The 21,173-nt window shown below is 20.3% G+C and overlaps 1 protein-coding gene across 1 annotated transcript in view; it reads left to right on the forward strand.

Annotated features, from left to right (window-relative positions):
* LOC117181982 overlaps positions 1-16,913 on the forward strand; it is a 19,091-nt gene extending 2,178 nt beyond the window's left edge. Inside the window, exons 3-6 of the mRNA XM_033375003.1 lie at positions 8,155-8,297; positions 8,382-8,517; positions 12,354-12,646; positions 16,882-16,913. Coding sequence (XP_033230894.1) covers positions 8,155-8,297; positions 8,382-8,517; positions 12,354-12,646; positions 16,882-16,913 — 604 coding nt within the window. The remainder of the gene's footprint in view (positions 1-8,154; positions 8,298-8,381; positions 8,518-12,353; positions 12,647-16,881) is intronic.
* The last annotated feature ends 4,260 nt before the right edge of the window (positions 16,914-21,173 follow it).

The raw sequence follows: 21,173 nt of genomic DNA on the forward strand, positions 1-21,173 counted from the left end.
TCATCTTTTTCTTTAAAAATTAAATTATTTTTTGTTAAAAGTATTTTTTTTTGTAGGATTTTTTTTTATAACTGAAAATTTAATTATTACATTTTTACTCCAAATTTTTTTTTAGTTAAAAACTCAACTATTGGGTTAAAAAATAATTTTCTTTTTGCAGAAAATTAATCTTCTGGTTTGAAAATTAATTTTTTAAAATCTTTCTTGGAAAATTAAACTATTTTATGTTGGAATTCGTTTTTTTTTTTTAGAAAATTAATTTTTTTAGGCCTAAAAATTTAGTTATTCCATTTTGGCTCCCAATTTTTTCAGCATAAACTCAACTATTGGTTAAAAAAATAATTTATTTATAGAAAATTAATCTTCTGGGTTAAAAATTTATTTTTTAAAGTGAAAATTTAACTTCCTTTTTTTTAATTGATCATTTCTAATCAAAAATTGAACTGCTTGGTTGAAAATTTCAGTATTTGGTAGAAAAATAAACTTTGTGGTTGTAAATTCATCTTTTTTTTTGAAAATTAAATAATTTGTTGTTAAAAGTATTTTTTTTGTATGATTTTTTTTTATAACTGAAAATTTAATTATTACATTTTGACTCCAAATTTTTTTTAGTTAAAAACTCAACTGTTGGGTTAAAAAATAATTTTTTTTGTAGAAAATTAATCTTCTGGTTTGAAAATTAATTTTTTTAAATCTTTTTCTTCGAAAATTAAACTATTTTATGTTAAAATTCGTTTTTTTATAGAAAATTAATTTTTTTAGACCTGAAAATTTAGTTATTCCATTTTGGCTCCCAATTTTTTCAGCATAAACTCAACTATTGGTTAAAAAAATAATTTCTTTATAGAAAATTAATCTTCTGGGTTAAAAATTTATTTTTTAAAGTGAAAATTTAACTTCCTTTTTTTTAATTGATCATTTCTAATCAAAAATTGAACTGCTTAGTTGAAAAATAATCTTTTTGGTTGAAAATATCACTATTTGGTAGAAAAATAAACTCTGTGGTTGTAAATTCATCTTTTTTTTTGAAAATTAAATAATTTGTTGTTAAAAGTATTTTTTTTGTATGATTTTTTTTTTATAACTGAAAATTTAATTATTACATTTTGACTCCAAATTTTTTTTAGTTAAAAACTCAACTATTGGGTTAAAAAATATTTTTTTTTTGTAGAAAATTAATCTTCTGGTTTGAAAATTAATTTTTTTAAATCTTTTTCTTGGAAAATTAAACTATTTTATGTTGGAATTCGTTTTTTTTTTTAGAAAATTAATTTTTTTAGACCTGAAAATTTAGTTATTCCATTTTGGCTCCAAATTTTTTCAGCAAAAACTCAACTATAGGGTTAAAAATAAATTATTTTTTTCGAAAATTAATCATCATGGTTGCAAATTAATGTTTTTAACTGGAAATTTAACTATTCCATTTTTTGTTGAAAAACTATATTTTTTCATTAGAAATTAAACTACTTGATTTAAAAATAATCTGTTTGGTAGAAAAATAAACTTTGTGGTTGTAAATCAATCTTTTTCTTTAAAAATTAAACTAATTTTTGTTAAAAATATTTTTTTTGGTGGGAAATTTATTTTTTTTATAAATGAAAATTTAATTATTTCAGTTTGTTTCGACATTTTTTTAGTTAAAAACTCAACTGTTGGGTTAAAGAATAATTTTTTTTTGTAGAAAATTAATATTCTGGGTTGAAAATTAATTTTTTTTAACTGAAAATTTAACTATTCAATTTTTTTTGTTAAAAATTGATCATTTCTAATCAAAAATTCAACTATCTTGGATGAAAATGTATTTTTTCTTAATTGAAAATTAATTTTTTTAATTGATAATATACCTATTCTATTACCGGGGAAAAATGATATTTTTTAATGAAAAATTCAACTATATTTGGTTAAAAATTCACGTAGTTTATACAAAAATTCTTTTTTTAAGGAAATTAATCTTATTAATTAAGCAATCATTTTTTAGTTGAAAATTGAACTATTTTATTGAAAATTTATCTTTTAGGTTGCAAATTCTTATTTTTTGTTGCAATTTTGTTGAACATTTTTTAATTTATATATTTTGTTGGAAATTAATCTTTTTTTTTTAAATTCATTTTTTTCGTTGAAAATCAAACTAATTTCTTGAAAATTCGCTTCTCTTTTTTGTTTAAAAGTTCATTTTTAAAACAAAAAATTTAACTATTTCAACTTACGTCAAGAATTTATCTTTTCTAGTTAAAAATTAAACTTCCTGGTTAAATTTTTTTTGTCTTTTTATTGAAAATTAATTTTTTTGTTGTAAACTAAACTATTCTATTATGGGCAAAAACTTACCTCTTTAGTGAAAATGTAACTATATTTAGTTGAAAATGCATGTAATTTGTTAAAAATTCAATTTTTTTGGAGAACATTAATCTTATTATTTGAACATTTATTTTTTTAGTTGAGAATTAAACTATTTGATTGGAAAATAAAGCTTTTTTGTTGTTGAAAATTAATATATTTTGTTACAAACTTATCTTTTTGTGTTTTTGGATATTTAGTTGAAAATTAATATAATTTGTTGAAAATTCGCCTTTTCTTGGGAGAAAATGAATCTTTTTTGTTGAAAATCTATCTTTTTGGGTGCCAATTTAATCATGTTGTTAAAATTCTTTTTTTATGATTGAAAATTAATTTTTAACTGAAAATTTAAATTTTTCATTTCTTGTTTAAAAAAATTGGTAATTTCTGATAAAAAATTCCACTACTTAATTGAAAATTAACATTTTTGGTTTGAAAATGTAACTACTTGGTAGAAAAATAAACTTTTTGGTTGTAAATTCATCTTTTTCTTGGAAAATTAAATTATTTTGGTTGAAATTATTTTTTTTCGTAGGAATTTTTTTTATAACTGAAAATTTAATGATTACATTTTGGCTCCAAATTTTTTTTAGTTGAAAACTCAACTATTGGGTTAAAAAATAATTTTTTTTGTAGAAAATTAATCTTCTGGTTTGAAAATTAATTTTTAAAAATCTTTTTCTTGGAAAATTAAACTATTTTATGTTTAAATTCGTTTTTTTTTAATAAATTAATTTTTTTAGACCTGAAAATTTAGTTATTCCATTTTGGCTCCAAATTTTTTCAGCAAAAACTTAACTATAGGGTTAAAAATAAATTATTTTTTTCGAAAATTAATCATCATGGTTGCAAATTAATGTTTTTAACAGGAAATTTAACTATTCCATTTTTTGTTGAAAAATGATCTTTTTTCATTACAAATTCAACTACCTGATTAAAAAATAATCTCTTTGCTAGAAAAATAAACTTTGTGGTTGTAAATTCATATTTTTCTTTAAAAATTAAACGATTTTTTGTTAAAATTATTTTTCTTGTGGGAAATTAATTTTTTTGTAACTAAAATTTAATTATTTCAGTTTGGTTCTAAATTTTTTTTAGTTAAAAATTCAACTGTTGGGTTAAAGAATAATTTATTTTTTTATAGAAAATTAATCTTCTGGGTTGAAAATTAATTTTTTTAACTGAAAATTTAACTATTCCATTTTTTGTTAAAAATTGATCATTTCTAATCAAAAATTTAACTATCTTGGATGAAAATGTATTTTTGCTTAATTGAAAATTACTTTTTTTTTAATCGATAATATAGCTATTCTATTAAAGGGGAAAACTGATCTTTTTCAATTTTGTTAAAACATTTTTTTAATTTATATATTTTGTTGAAAATTAATCTTTTTTTTTATTAATTCATTTTTTTCGTTGAAAACCAAAGTAATTTTTTGAAAATTCGTTTCTCTTTTTCGTTTAAAAATTCATTTTTCTAACAAAAAATTTAACTATTCCAACTTCAGTCAAAAATCGATCTTTTCTAGTTAAAAATAAAACTTCTTGGTTAAAAATGTATTTTTTTCTTGATTGAAAATTAATTTTTTTAACGAAAATTAAATCCTTTTATTATAAACGAAAAAATTTTTTTAGTGAAAATGCAACTATATTTGGTTGAAAATGCATATAATTTGTGAAAAAATCATTTTTTTTGGAGAACATTAATCTTATTAGTTGAACATTCATTTTTTAGTTTACAATTTAACTATTTGATTGGAAATAATCTTTTTAGTTGTAAATTCATCTTTTTAGTTGCAAATAAAGCTTTTTTGTCGAAAATTAATAAATTTTTTTTTTAAAATTTGTCTTTTTTGTATAAAATAAATCTTCTTCGTTAAAAATTTATCTTTTTGGGTTTTTGTAAATTTAATTACTCTAGTTTGGCTCTAAATTTTTTTTAGTAAAAACTCAACTGTTTGGTTAAAAATTAATTTTTTTCGAATTATTCTTTTTGATTGCAAATTAATTTTTTTAACTGGAAATTCAACTATTCCATTTTTTGTTAAAAATTGATATTTTTTATTAGAAATTCAACTACTTGGTAGAAAAATAATCTTTTTGGTTGAAAATTAAACTATCTGATAGAAAAATAAACTTTATGGTTATAAATTCATCTTTTTCTTTGAAAATTAATCTATTTTTTGTTAAAATTCATTTCTTTTTTAGGAAATGTATTTCTTTTATAACTGAAAATTTAATTATTCCATTTTGGTTCCAAATTATTTTTAGTTAAAAACTCAACTATTGGGTTAAAAATTATTATTTTTTTTTATTTAAAAATTATTCTTCTTGATTGCAAATCAAATTTTTTAACTGAAAATTCAACTATTCCATTTTTTGTTAAAAAATGATCTTTTTTCATTAGAAATTCAACTACTTGTTTGAAAAATAATCTTTTTGGTTGAAAATTTAACTTTTTCGTAGAAAAATAAAGTTTGCGGTTGTAAATTCATCTGTTTCTTTGAAAATTAAACTATTTTATGTTTAAATTCGTTTTATTTTTGTAGAAAATTATTATTATTTTATAACTGAAAATTTAATTATTCCATTTTTTGGTTAAAACTTTATCTTTTCTACTTAAAACTTCAACTACGTGGGTGGCATTTCATCGTTTAGGTTGAAGATTAAACTGTTTTGTTGAAAAATTTTGTTTTCTTGATGTTAAATTCATGTTTCAAATTGATAATTTAACTATTTCATTACATGCGAAAACTGATCTCTTTCAGTTGAAAATTAATATATTTTCTTAAAAATTCGTCTTTTTTTATTAATTTTTATCTGAAATTAATTGAAAATTTATATATTTTATCAAAATATTATATTTTCTTGTTAGAAAAATTATCTTCTCAGTTAAAAATTTCTCTTTTTGGTTAAAAGTTGAAGTGTTTTATTGAAAATTAATTCTTTCTTTGTTAAAAATTCATATTTTTTTTATCGAAAATTCAACCATTCCATGATTGACGAAAACTAGTTGAAAATTAATGTAATTGATTGAAAATTCGTCTTTTGATAGAAAAATAATCTTATTAGTTGAAAGTTCATTTTCTTTCTTGAAAATGTGTAATTTTTTTGTCGAAAAATAATCTTTTGATTGCAAGTTTAACTATTCCTTTTTGAGTTAAAAATTTATTATTTTTAGTTGCAAGTTAGGAATATTTGGTTCAAAATTAATACATTTTGTTGTACATTTGTTTTTTTCGGAAATTAATTTTTTTAATTTAGCTATTCCATTTTTGGTTAAAAATTGACGTTTTTAGTTAAAAATTTAAATAATTAGTCGAAAATGTATGTATTTTATTAAAAATTTATATTTTTGGTAGAAAAATAATCTTTTTAGTTAAAATGAATCTTTTTGCTTTAAAGTAGAACTGTTTTGTTAAAAATTCATTTTTTCTTGGATGTAAATTCATTTTTTTAATCGAAAATTTTATTTTAATTTTTGGAGAAAACCCATATTTTTGATAAAAAATTAATCTTTTTGGTTAAAAATTCAGCTATATTTAGTTAAAAATTAATATATTTTGTTTAAAATTCGTTGTTTTTGTTTAATTTTTAACGGAAATTTCAACTATTCCATTTTAGTTTTATTTTAATTTAAAGAATTTTAAAGTGCAGTTTTAAAGGCTTAAAAAATTAGAAGTTTTTAAATTCGAAGATTCATCTTTTTCTTTAAAAATTAAATTATTTGTTGTTAAAATTATTTTTTTTGTAGGAATTTTTTTTTATAACTGAAAATTTAATTATTACATTTTGACTTCAAATTTTTTTTAGTTAAAAACTCAACTATTGGGTTAAAAAATAATGTTCTTTTTGTAGAAAATTAATCTTCTGGTTTGAACATTAATTTTTTTGGTTGCAAATTTAATTTTTTTGTAGAAAAATAAAGTTTGCGGTTGTAAATTCGTCTTTTTCTTTGAAAATTAAACTATTTTATGTTTAAATTCGTTTTATTTTTGTAGAAACTTTGACTCCAAATTTTTTTTTTTTAGTTAAAAACTCAACTATTGGGTTAAAAAATCATTTTCTTCTTGTAGAAAATTAATCTTCTGGTTTGAAAAATAATCTTTTTGGTTGCAAATTTAATTTTTTTGTAGAAAAATAAAGTTTGCAGTTGTAAATTCAAATTTACATTTAACTTCTTTTTAAAAATATCACAATTAAAAAATTATTCCGAAATTTATTATTTAATTTTGTATTGTATATTGTATATTGTAATTTAATTTTTGACGAAAACTCATCTTTTTTGGTAAAAAAATTAATTTTTTTGGTTAAAAATTCAGCTATATTTAGTTAAAAATTAATATATTTTGTTTAAAATTCGTTGCTCATGTTTAATTTTTAACGGAAATTTCAACTATTCCATTTTATTTGAAAATTTTTGTTAGCAAAACTGAACTACTAGATAAAAATTAATTAATTATTTTTTTAATGTTAAATGTATTTTTTGGTAGAAAATTAATTTTTTTTGTGCTTGAAAGTTAATCTTATTTGAAAGTTCAGGTATTCTAGATAAATATTTATCATTTCAGTTTAAAAATTCGTCAGTCAGGTTGAAAATTAATTTTTTTAACTAAAAAAAGTAACTTTTTTATTTTTTAAAATATTTATGTTTATATATTTATATATATATTTATTCCAGTATCGGTTGGAAATTTATAAATAGAATTCTTGTAAATTGAAGTTGAATTACAATCAGAAATTGAAAATACCACCATTTTTAAATTAATTGAAAATTTTTTTTATTGATTTATATTATTTTTTAGTTGAAAATTGAACTATTTCATTGAAAATTAATTTTGTGGTTGCAAAATCACATTTTTTGTAGAAAATCAAGATATTTTGTTGAATTTTTTTTTAAAATTTGTATATTTTGTTGGAAATTAATCTTTTTTGTTTAAAATTCATTTTTTTCGTTGAAAATAAAATTAATTTCTTGAAAATGATATTTTGTTAAAAATTCGTTGTTTTTTTAAATTAATTTTTATCTGAAATTAATTGAAAATTTATGTATTTTATCAAAATATAATATTTTTTTTATAATTTTTTTTTTAATTATCATTTATTTATATCATTAATCTTAATTATATGTATTATATTAATTAATTATATTATTATATATCTTATATATATTAATAAGTTATATATATTTCAAAATTTGTTTGACTTCAGTTTTTTTTTTCATTTTGGAGAAAGTTTTAGATTTTTTTAAAAGTCAGAAATTTGAAGATACCAAAATTTTTAAATAAAAGAATGCTTACATTTTTCAAATGTATGAAAACTTCAAATTTAGAAACTGCATAAAATTATCAATGTTTTTGAATTTTCAGGAATAAAAAACATCAAAGCATTTAAATTTCAAAGACGCTTAGAATTCAATAGTCTTCGAAATTTGGAGAAAAGGAATTAACTTGCAAATGCCAGAAATTTAAAAAAATTAAAAGATATTAAAAGAAAAAAAATTTCGAAAGCCCGTGAGTTAAATTCAAACGCCTTTAATTTCAAATCCATAATTTGAGCAATGGCACACATCCAAAGATTAAACTTAAGAAAGCATTTTGAACTTAAAATCGAAAGTTTGCTTCAAAATTTAACTATGTAAACTTGGCTTTAAAAAGAGCCTAAGAAATATTTAAAAATCTTCATTATTTCCAGAGTTATTCTAATTTTTCGAAAACATCTAAATTTGACCATTTTTGTAATATATTTTTATTAAATTGACATTATTTTGTCTGTAGATAATTTCTGTCGGTTCGTATATTTTTCTTTTAATTTCAGAGAGTCCAATGGAGGAATACATTTCCAAATATTTGGAGATCCCATCGAGATGACTCGTTACTTCGAGTCCCAAATGGACAATATGTTGAAGAGTATCTTCGATGGTTTTGGCCAAAGAGGCGGATTTATGGTGCCATTCGACGGTACGAAAAAAAAATCGTTGATATATATTATATAATTTTTTAAATTGCATTAATTTTATTCCTAAAAATGTTTTTTTTTTGTAGGTGAGCCTACTTTAGAAGCTCTACCTCCTCCGGAAACAAAAAGAAGTGCAAGTTTACGTGATAGAATTCTCAATCGGGAATTTGAATCCACAGAATTTTCTCGAAATCCGAAAGTGGATTCGGATCTAGATGGAAAGTGAGTAATTAAAAATATTTAAATTTTTAAAAAATTGTTTCTTTTGGTGTCACAATGTCCCCTGAATTTTGGTAGAATTAAAAAAAAAATTTATTTGTCTTCAGCACATTTTTTTCCTAACAAATTACTATTTTTAATGCATTATTTTATTTTAAAATACATGAAGTATTTTATTTTTAGAACAATGGATGTGATGCTAGTCCAAATTTTATTTTGAATAATTTTTAGTTTATATTTTTTTCGTTTCTAAATAAAATAAATAAATTAACTAAATAGTTAAATTTAAAAAATTAAAAGTCTCCATTTTTATCAAAAAAAAAAAAAAGGAGTGGTTAAATTTTCAATAAGGAGAATTAATTTTCAATTAAAAAACATCAGTTTTCTACGAAACATTTTAAGTTTTAACCAAATTGTTGAATTTTCAAGCCAAAAAGGCGATTTTAAATAAATTATATGAATTTTTAACTAAATGATTTAAACAATGAATGTAATGCGAATCCAAATTTTATTTTGATTAATTTTTAGTTTACATTTTTTCGTTCCTAAAAATGTTAAAATAAATAGTTCAATTTTTTAAATAAAAAATATCAATTTTTAACCAGAAAAGGAGTGGGTAAATTTTCAATAAGGAAAATTAATTTTTAATTTAAAAATACTAGTTTTCTAAAATGTAGTTTAATTTTTTCTCAAATTTTTTTATTTTCAAGCTAAAAAGACGATTTTTTTACGACTCGGTTTAATTTTTAACCCTATAATATAAATTTTTAACAAAAATGTTAATTTTGAACCAGCCTGTTAAATTTTTAGCACAATAGTTAATTTTTCGATTAAAAAGTTCAGTTAAAAAAAAAAAACAGATTTTTTAAACTAAAATGATGAATAGTAACTAAAAAAATTGATTTAATTAACATAAAAAAATGTAATAGTTGATATTTTAACAAAAAATATTTCAATTTAAAATAAAAAACAGTCGACAAAACCCCATATTTAATAAAATACTTTAATCATAAACTAAAGCAGTAATTTTCAAGTAAACACTTACATTTTTAACGAAAAAGAATGGATTTTTTGTCAAAAAATACGAATTAAAAAAAATCAACTTTCAACCAAGTAGTTGAATTTTTTAGCAAATTGTTGAATTTTCAAACTAAAAGTGTGATTTTCAATTTTATGAATTTTTAACTAATGTGATGCTAATACAAATTTTATTTTGATTAATTTTTAGTTTACATTTTTTCGTTCCTAAAAATGTCAAATAAAATAGTTCAATATTTAAAATAAAAAATATCAATTTTTAAACAGAAAAGGTGTGCTTAAATTTTCGAGAACTAATTTTTATTTAAAAAATACTAGTTTTCTAAAATTTAGTTTAATTTTCTACCAAATTTTCAATTTCAAGTTTAATTTTCAACCCGATAATATAAATGTTCAATAAAAAAAGTTAATTTTTAAGTAATCTATTAAATTTTTAACAAATTAGTTAATTTTTCAGTTAAAAAGTTCATTTTTGACCAGAAACACACGATTTTTCAACGAAAATTATGAATAGTAGCTAAAAAAATGTTTAATTACTTAAAAAAAAGTGATAGTTTATATTTGAACAAAAAATATTTCATTAAAAATAAAAAGCAGTCAACTAAATTCCATTTTTAATAAAATACTCTAATCATAAACTAAACCAGTAATTTTCAAGCAAATAGTTGCATTTTTAACTACAAAAAAATTGATTTGCGGTCAAAAAATATAAATTTAATACAAAAAAAAAATCAACTTTCAACCAAGTAGTTAAATTTTCTAGCAAATTGTTGAATTTTCGAATTCAAACTGTAAGTTTCCTAGAAAACAGTTAAATTTTAAACAAGAAAGTTAATTTTGAATCGAAACAGATTAATTTTTAACCAGAAATTTGCATTTTCAATCAAAGAAAGTTAAATTTCTACAGAAAGAGAAGAATTTTCAACCCGAATAGTTCGCATTTTTAAAAACAGAAAATGTATTTTCTGAAATAAAATTTAGAAAAAAAATATATAAATTTATCAAAAAAAAAAGTTAAATTTTCTGTCACATTATTAAATTTTGAAGATAAAAAAACGAATTTTCTACAAAGCAGTTGAATTTTTCACTAAAAAGTCAATTTTGGATCGAAATAGATGAATTTTTAAAGAGGCATTTGCATTTTTTAAATTTAATAAATGATATTTTTACAGAATTAGATGGTTTTTCAAGCGGAACAGTTGCATTTTTAATTAAAAAATTTATTTTCTACAAACAAAATGTATCAATTTTGAATCAAGTAGACAAATTTTCTAACAAATTGTTGAATTTTCGAATTCAAACTGTAAATTTCCTAGAAAACAGTTCAATTTTAAACAAAAAAGTTAATTTTAAATCAAAACAGATTTATGTTTTACCAGAAATTTTTTTTTAACCAAAGATGGTTAAATTTCTTCAGAAAAAGAATTTTCAAACAGAATACTTCCCTTTTTTAACAGCATAAAATGTATTTTTTGAAAAAAAAAATTTTGAACAAAATATATAAATTTAAAAAAAAGAAAAAAAAAGTTAAATTTTCTACCACATTATTAAATTTTGAAGATAAAAATACGAAATTTCTACAAAGCAGTTGAATTTTCCAATAAAAAATTAATTTTAACTTAAAACAGATGAATTTTTAAAGAGGCATTTGCATTTTTTAAATTTAAAAAGCGATATTTTGACAGAAAGAAGTGAATTTTAAAACGGAACAGTCGCATTTTTAATAAAAACTTTATTTTCTACAAAAAAGATATTTTTCAACAAAGTGCATCAATTTTGAACCAAGTAATTCAATTTTAAACCAAATTGTGCAATTTTCACAAATTTGCTACAAAACATTTGAGTTTCCAACCAAAAAGTTAAGTTTAAATCAAAACAGATGAATTTTTAATTTAAAAAATGGACATTTCGACAGAGAGTTTAATTTTCGACGAAAAATGTTAAAGTTGGTTTTTCAACAACAAAATTTTAATTAAAAATAAAAAAAAAACATTTAGCTTTTATCCAACAAACACGAATTTTCAACAAAATACTTCAATTATCAACTAAATCAGAATAATTTTCAACTAAAAAGTTGCATTTTTAAAGAAGAAGGTGAAATTTCCACAGAAAAAGATCATTTTTAAACAAAAAAGATAAATGTCAACAAAATTGTTAATTTTAAACGAAATAAAAATTGTTACTTATAAAAGAAAAAATTTGCCGTAAAATTGTTCAGTTCTCAAGTCAAAAAGGTGAATTTTTAACAAAGAAGTATATAAATTTTCAACAAAATAATTCAATTTTATGTATATTTTATATTTAATTCTAAACTAAAAATTTTAAATCAGAATTTCCAACTGAACAGAATGAACTTTTACGTTAGATAAATGGAAAAACAAGAAGTTATAAATTTATTGACAAAACTATAACATTTTAAATAAAAATTAAAGCTCATTTTTAATACTTTAAAACTGTTAGCTTTTAAAACATGAAATTATGCTAAAAATCAAGTTAAGTATCCACCGCATTTTATGACACGATTTTTTATTTCCGAAGTAAGTCCGTGGTCTGAAAAATCAATTTTTTTTGTTTACAAAAATGGGCTTGAGATTAAAAATTATTTTTTAAGTGCTTCCAAAATTCAGGGGACATTTTGACACCAAAAGGAACGATTTGTAAAGAATTCATTTTAGAAAAAGAAAATAAATCTTTTTTTGGACCACCCTAGTGTATAAATAAAAATTAAAGCTCATTTTTAATACTTTAAAAATGTTAGCTTTTAAAACATGAAGTATATTTTTTTTTGCTTGTAATTTTAGAATTAGTTCTGAGGAGCTTACAAAAGTTTGGAAAGATCCCAGCATACAGGAAGTTGAACCATACAATCCTCGAAATTCAATCGCCAGTCGTTTTGCCGGAAGATCTACTTCAACTCAAATAATTCGAAGAAGCGATGGTACCTTAGAAAAGCGTCAAACTTTCCGAGACAGTGACGGCAACGAAAAAATAACGGTCACGAGACAAATTGGCGACAAAATGCACGAAATTATAACGAAGAAGGATAAAGCGGGAATTGAAAGTAAAACTGAAAATTTGATTAATATGGATGAAAGTAAGTTTGAACCAAAATTTTATTCCTTGAATATAAACTTGTTAAATAGAATTTAAAATTTAAATTTAAAAATTAGTTATAATTTATAAGAATAATGCAATCCTATTTTGTTTCGTATTTTTTATTTTTACAAGAGTTTTTTTTTGAAGGACTAATATTAGAAGATATTCTTAAATATATTAGCACTATCGATTAACTACATACAGTTTTTAAAATAGTTGAATTACAAATTAATAAATCTTAAAAAAAATTAACATTGCAAATAGCTAAAATGGAAAAATTTTCAATTGTAAATCTTTAAGATTGAACTATTTCAAATCAAAGTTCAAAATTGCATAATTTTAAACTATAAATATTCCAAAATAATTAATTTTCGATTGTAAATCTTTAAAAAAGAAGAATGTTAAATTTCATGTATTTAAAATTGAAGACATTTCAATATTTCAGTATATTTATGATTAGTTGCATGTAATCATTTTTACATTTTTTTATTCATTAAATTTAAGTTTTATAACAATATTTTCTTTTCATTGTAAATGAAAAATTTTTAATTTAAAATTATTTAAAATAAGTTAATCAAACTTTTAGATTCATAATCTATTAATAGAAACAAGATTTTGTTTTTTATATTTAATACAAATATTTGGATTATGAAATTTATTATTTTTTATATTTAATAATAAATTATTTATTTTATATTTTCAATTATAATTATAACTTTATTTTTAGAATAAAAATGTTATTTAACTTTGATTGCAACTGTTTTTAAAATAATTGGTTAAATTGTGATTTTTATAAATTATTATATCATTTAGTTTAGAATGCATAATTCGAAAATCTTTCACTTCCAAAATTTTCCATTTTAGATTTTTAATTTTTAAGCATATATTTTAATTTAAAGTATTTTAAAATGCAGTTTTAAAGGTCAAAAATAAATAAAAATTAGAAGTTTTTAAAATCGAAGATTTTTTTTTATACAAACTGGATGGCCGCCGGATCGAGAAACAGGGAATTTTACGAATTTTCAGAAGAAAAATTTGCCCAAGTTCGATTTTAACCGTTTTTAAAATCTGTACTCTAAGTTAGGAAATCTAAAAAATAATTGATTTGATCAAATAATTCTAGATTATCAAAATTTTCATGATTTATCAATAATATATTTTTAATTCAGAGTTTCAGGTATTCCTTTATATTATTTTTTTATATTAAATTCAATAAATAAATTTATTAATATATTATTTCTCTTCATTTTTACTGAAAATTTAACTATTTCAGTAAAAAATTTAACTATTTTGCTGAAAATACGTTTTTAAAAATTAAGAATTAATTTTCAACGTAAAATTCAAGTATTCTTTTTTTCGATTAAATAGTGAACTTTTTTCAATGAAAATTTAACTATTTCATTGAAAAATGATATTTTTTATTTAAAAATCAAACTATTTGTTTGATAATTTAGTCAGAAGTCACAATTTAAAAGTAGGGTACTTTTAAATTGTGACTTCTAATTGTGAAACTAGTTGCGGTTAAAAGTTACATTCTTTTGTCAAAAATTAATCACTTTTTGAATATGTGACTACTTTTTTCTATTTTTGGTTGAAAATTTATCTTTTTTTTTTTAATAAAAATTCTACTATTTGGTTGAAAATTGATATTTTTTATTTAAAATTAATTTTTTCAGCTATTAAAAAATGTAAATGTGCGTTTTAATATTTCCAATTTGAAAATTAATCCATAATAATAGAGTCATAATTAAAGTTTTTTATTAAATTTAAAATATTGTGAGATTTTCAAAGAACTTTTAAACTTTTAGAGTTACAATTTTAATTGTTCTATTTAATAGTGTTTAATTTAAAACTGAAATTGTTAAATTTTGACACATAAATAAAAATTGAACGCTTATTATTTGTAGAAAAAATTTGAGTAATTTTTAAGAGATATTTAGAAGTTTTGAAAAGATTCAAAATTAATTAAAAACTTGAAATTATTTCAAGTAATTTAAACGAAGTGTGTCAACATTTTTTTCAGAACATCTAAATATATTTTTAAATTAATCAAAATTTTCCTACAATTTTTTAAAATCCTGCAAATTAAAAAAAAAAACCCTTAAAATGTTCAATGTTCTTCTTTGATAATTTTTTTATTCTCTTAAAATCTTCTTAAACTTTCTGTTACAATAATTTTTCAATTTTCCTAAGAATCTCAAGAAAAATTTTTATTCTTTTTTTTATTTTGCATGATTTTTTAAAAGTTATAGAAAAAATTCAATTCATTTTGAAATATATTTAAAAGTTCTGACAACAAATTTCAAAATATTTTGATTTTGGAATAATTTAAAACCATTTCTAGATTTCTCAAGATTTTGAAATAAGATTTTAAAACTTTTAAAGGATGCGTAGATTATTTAAAATAAAAATAATTCAACTTCTGGTTTAAGAACTGTTAAGTTAAAAAAATTATTTTTCAATTTTTAATGTGTCCAGCTTAAAATTATTTAAAATAATGTAATTTTGAAAAATTTTAAAGTCAATTGCTTGATTCTTTAAGTTAGATTATTGAAAATGTTAAAGTGGACTTATATTTTTGGAACTTAATCTAAACCTTTGAACTCAATGATTGATAAAAGTTCTAAATTTTTTAGTTTATTTGCATTTTATTTAACATTGTTTATTTGAAAAGTGTTACTTCCTACCATTTGGTATGTATAAATTTTTGAGCATTTAAATACACAATTTTTGAATTGAAAAACTTTTAAATTTCAATTTTAAAAGTTTGGAATTCAAGTGTTCCACTTTGAATGCTTTAATTTGTTGTTTATTACTTCATTTGAAAAAATGTTTAAAATATAGTTTGATTTTTTTAATTTGATTGGCCGTGAAAAATATTTGCAAACCGGGAAATGATTGAAAATTTTCTTCTTCTATTAAAACGGCTACCCTGTAATTAAATAGGCTAAAATTCTTTTTTTTTCTCAATATTTTCTTTCAAAAATTTTGACTTTAAAAACCAATTTTTCTTATTTTTAAAAATGTTTAAAAATAATATTGCTGCCAAATTTCGTATATATATAATTGACTTGTATAATTTTCAATCTTCTAAAGAGATTAATTTTTAATTTTAAAGAAGCGAAATTGAAAATGTTTTAAAAAAGCATAAAAAATTACATAATTTTCTATTTCATAATTTTAAAATATACACATTCCAAATTTTAGCATCTTCAATTATAAATCTTAAAAATAAAAAATAAACGTAACTTTAATTCGCTGAAATTGAAAAAATTTCAATTGTAAATCTTCAAAATTGAACTACATATTAGAAAAAACATGCAAAATTACGTAATTTTAAACTATAAGCCTTCGAAATGAATTAATTTTCAAGTGCAAATCTTAAAAAAAAAAAGAATTTTAAAATTCAAATCTCTAAAATTAAAGATTTTTTAATAATAAATCTTAAAAATGAAACTATTCCAAAAAAACGTTCAAAATGATGTAATTGTATACTATAAACATTCCAAATTAATGAGTCTCCAGTATTAAATCTTAAAAAAAAAGACTTTTAAATTTCAAATCGTTAAAATTGAAGAATTTTTCAATTGAAAAACATTTCGTCGAATCCTTTTTAATTCCCTTGGATTTTTCTAAGCTCATTTCAAAGTTACTGAATTGAATTAAGTTTTTTTTCATATTTTCAAATTCTTTTAAAATCCATTTGATTTTTTTAAATTCACCTTGAATTTTTATTAATTTGGTTGAATTCTTCTCTTTTATTGTAAATTCCTCCAAATTCATTACAGTTTTATGGAAATCAATATAATTTTTTTGATTTTTAAATATTTTTTCCAATTCTTTGAAATATTTCAGGGTATTTATTAAGATTCCGAGACATTTTTAATAGATTTCAATCATTTGAAGGAATTTCTAAGATTTTAGGGTACTTTGAAAACTTTTAAGGCATTTTTAGGTGCTTTTAATTTGAAGTATTTCAGGGAATTTTGAAAGATTCCAAGGAATTTTTTAAGTTAATTTAATTGATTTTAAGTGATTTTAAAGCTTTTGAAATATTTGAGGATAAAGCATTTTCTAGAATTTCTGAAGATATGGAACGATTTTACAGGACGTATGAAGTTTTAAAATATTAAAAAATATTTTACGTTATTTTATGAGATTTCCGAGGATTTAAATGATTTTAAAAGATTTTAAAACTCTTAATGTATTTTAAAACATTTTACATGATTTCAGAAAATATCATAGAATTGTACGGGGTTTTATAATCCTGAATTCTTATTAATTTATCCTAAACTCGTTGGAATTTTCTTGAATTTTATTAATTCACTTGCATTTTTTTTTAAATTTTTAAAAGTTTTAACTTAATTGATACTGAGGATCAATTATTGATTTTAGTAATTTAATGTGATTTAGAAGGCTTCGAAATATTTTAAGAAATTTTAAAAGATTCCTAAAATTTTTTTATTTATTTCCGTACTTTATTAATCTATCCTAAATCCTTTTAAATTCTTTCGAATTCTTCTATATTCACTCAATTCTACAGAAAATTGTTTTAAATTCACTTGATTGGTTTTTAAATCAGCTTCATTTTTGGAATATAACTTTAATTATTTTGTTAGAAATTAGTAGGTGTTTAAAAATTTGAAGATTTATATATATTTTTAATTTACCCTGAGTTCTTTCGATTTTTTTATTTACTTGAATACTTCTAAATTCACTCAATTCAGTGAATTTTTAAAAAGTTTTTATTTAATTGAGCCTGCGGATAAATTTAAAAATGAATAAATTATATAAAATATTTTAAAGTATTTTTTTCAAATTCCTTGGCATTTTCAAACAATTTAACGGAATTTATACGGATTTGAAGTTTTTGAGGGAATTGTAAAAGATTCTCAGGCGTTTTTTTAAGGAATTCCAAAAGATATCAAAGCATTTGAAATATTTTAGGAAATTTTGAAAGATTCCCATAATTTTTAAAATTATTTTCGTAGTTTGAAGGCTCTCAAAGAGTGAAATATTTTAGGGTATAAAAAGATTCTAAGGCTTTTTAAAAAGAGATTTAAACAATTTCAAGAGATTTCCAAGGGTTTTTAATCATTTTAATGGATTTTAATATATTAATGGATTTCAAAAATTTTTTGACAAGACATGATGGATTTCGTAGGGTTTCGAAAATTTGAAAAGATTTTAAATATTCTTTTCAATTCATTTGGAATTAGCCCCCAGTTCTTATTAATTTATCCTAAATAGTTTAAAATTTTTTTCAACTCTTCTATATTCACTCAATTTTACACAAAATTGTTTTAAATTCACTTGATTGCTTTTTAAATTCAGCTCAATTTTTTAATGAATTTTATTCCATTCTTCTCATTTCCCTTCAATTTCTCTAAATTAACTCAATTTTTATTATAATCAATGCAATTTTTCTTTCTAAAAAATGTTATCCTATTTATATAAATTTTTTGAATTTAGCTTTAATTGTTCTGTACTCATTAACCACATCTTATGTTAGAAATTGGTAAGGTTTCAAAGATTTTCCAAATTGAATTTTTTCTATAACTTTTAGAAAATCTTGAAAATTAAAAAAAATTAATTTTAATTTATAAATAATAATAGAACACTTATTTTAATAATATTAGAGTAATTTAAAGAGATATTCAGAAGTTTTCAAAAGATTCGGATTAAATTTAGAACTTGAAATCATGTGGGATACTTACAATCGATTTAAAAATAAAATTTAGATTTTTGCAGATTTCAAAAAAATTTAGAACTTTTGAAAAATTATGAAGTACTTCAAATTAATAAAAAAATTTCTTAAGATTCTTAGGAAAATAAAAAAATGTTACAGAAAGTTTAAGAAGATTTTAGAAGATTAAAAAAATTATCAAAGAAAAAAATTGAAGATTTTAAGGATTTTTTTTTAATTTGCAGGATTTTCAAAAATTGTAGGAAAATTTCGATTAATTTTAAAATATATTTAGAAGAACTTCTATGTATCTCTTAAAATTACTCAAATTTTGTCTACAAATAATAAGCGTTCAATTTTTATTTATGCGTCAAAATTTAACAATTTCACTTATTAATTAAACACTATTAAATCGAATAATTAAAATGGTAACGCTAAAAGTTTAAAAGTTCTTCGAAAATCTAAACATTCAAAGCTTTCTATGTAAAAAAAATTCAGTTTCAAATTGTTTTCCTTTAAATATTTGGTTTCAATTTACTCGTCTTAAAATTAATAGAAATTTAACATATTAATAAATTTATTCATTAAATTTAATTTAAAAAATAATATAAACGAAGGCCTGAAACTCCGAATTGAAAATGTATTGTTTGGTCAAATTAATTAACGTTTAGATTACTATACTTAGAGTACAGATCCATTTTAAAAATAATTTATTTCTTTATATTTACAGTTGATAAAATTAAACTGTTTTTCATCAAAAATTTTCAACTTCAAATGCTTTTAATTTTGAATTGTTTAAATCTTCAAAACTGCACTTTAATTTTTTCAAAAACGGTTAAAATCGAACTTGGGCAGATTTTTCTTCTGAAAATTTGTAAAATTCCCGTTTTCCCGATCCAGCGACTACCCTGTTTTTTATTTTAAAAATTTTCGAATTTAAAAACTTTAAATTTTTTAAGCCTTTAAAACTGCATTTTAAAATTCTTTAAATTAAAATATATGCTTGAAAATTAAAAATCTAAAATGTAACATTTTTAAAGTGAAAGATTTTCGAATTAAGCATTCTAAACTAAATGATACAATAATTTATGAAAATCACTATTTGAAAAATTATTTAAAAAAGGGTTGAAATCAAAGTTGGACAAAATTTGTATTCTAAAAATTTGGTAAAATTTCCGGTCAAAAAATAAATTCACTGCCATTTCCCGGTTTCATAAAATTGCCGGTCATTTTTCGATTTTCCAGCTTTTCCGGTCCAGCGGCCACCCTGGTCACGTAAATATGTATCGATTGTTGTTTAGCAATTTAGAGATATTTCTCTAATTTCAGGGTGTCAGGCGACGAATAATTTCAAATTATTTTTAAAAATATCAAGTGATTTCTAAACATTTAAAAATATTTTTGGTATGGAATAGGGATTTTGGTAAAATAATTATAATAATAAATTTGAACTGGGATTTAAAAATTTTCCTTTCTCTAAATCAGAATTAAAATTAGTTTCAGAAATTCCCGTTCTATGTCAAAAATTGTAATTCTTTACAAAATCTCCAATTCTCCCAAAAATCACAATTATATTTATTTCCAAAAATTCAGAAATATAGTAACTCCCTTTTTGTAAAATTTCGAGGAGCAAGTTTAAATTTTGGACAATTGTTATTAAAAAAATAAATAATTTTTAAGTTAAAATAAATTTTGATTTTGAACAAGGAATTTTAAAAATCTAAACGAATTCTGTCTTGGAACAGAGATTTTTTTGGTAAATTCCCTTTTTTTAAATCAGAATTAAAATTATTTTCCGAAATATCTGTTCCATGTCAAAAATTATAATTCTTTACCAAAATCTCCAGTTCCAAAGAAAAAATTTGTATTCTTTGCAGAAATTCATTCTGCCAAGTACTAATTATAATTGTTTCAAAAAATTCAGAAATATAGTAAAATTCATTTTCTGAAATTTGGAAAAAGGGAAGTTTAAATTCTGGCAAATTTTTATTTAAAAAAAAAGGAATCTTTAAGCTGAAAAAATTCTGATTTTGAACAAAGAATTTTTAAAATCTGACGAAATCTTACTTGGAATAGGTATTATTTTTGTAAATTCCTTTTTTATAAATCCTAATTAAAAATAATTTTGTAAAATTTTCCGTTTCATGTCAAAAATTATAATTCCTTAGCGAAATCTGCAACTCAAAAGTTAAAATTATAATTCTTTGCAGAAATTCCGTCTCAAAGTATAAATTATAATTTTTTACGGAAATTCCCTCTCAATTAGAATTACATTTTTTTCCGAAAATTCATAAATTTAGTAACTGCCTATTTCTAAAATTTGGAAGAAGAAAGTTTAAATTGTGGCAAATTTTTATTTAAAAAAAAAAAAAAATTTAATTTATAAATAATAATGGAACACTTATTGTTTGTAAAAATATTATAGTAATTTAAACAGATATTTAGAAGTTTAAAAAAGATTCGAATTAAATTTAGAACTTGAAATCATTTGGGATAAGTCGATTTTAAAATAAAATGTAGATTTTTGCTGATTTCAAACAAAAAATTTAGAATTTTTTTAATAATTGTGAAAGACTTCAAAAGAATAAAAAATTTTCTTAAGATTCTTAGGAAAATAAAGAAATGATTGTAACAGAAAGTTTAAGAAGATTTTAGGGGATTAAAAAAATTATCAAAGAAGAACATGGAAGATTTTAAGAATTTTTTTTTTATTTCCAAGATTTTCAAAAATTGTAGGAAAATTTCGATTAATTTTAAAATATATTTAGAAAAACTTCTATGTATCTCTTAAAATTACTCAAATTTTGTCTACAAATAATAAGCGTTCAATTGTTATTTA

This window comes from Belonocnema kinseyi, chromosome 10, assembly GCF_010883055.1.
Source record: "Belonocnema kinseyi isolate 2016_QV_RU_SX_M_011 chromosome 10, B_treatae_v1, whole genome shotgun sequence".
Taxonomy (NCBI): Eukaryota; Metazoa; Arthropoda; class Insecta; order Hymenoptera; family Cynipidae; genus Belonocnema; species Belonocnema kinseyi.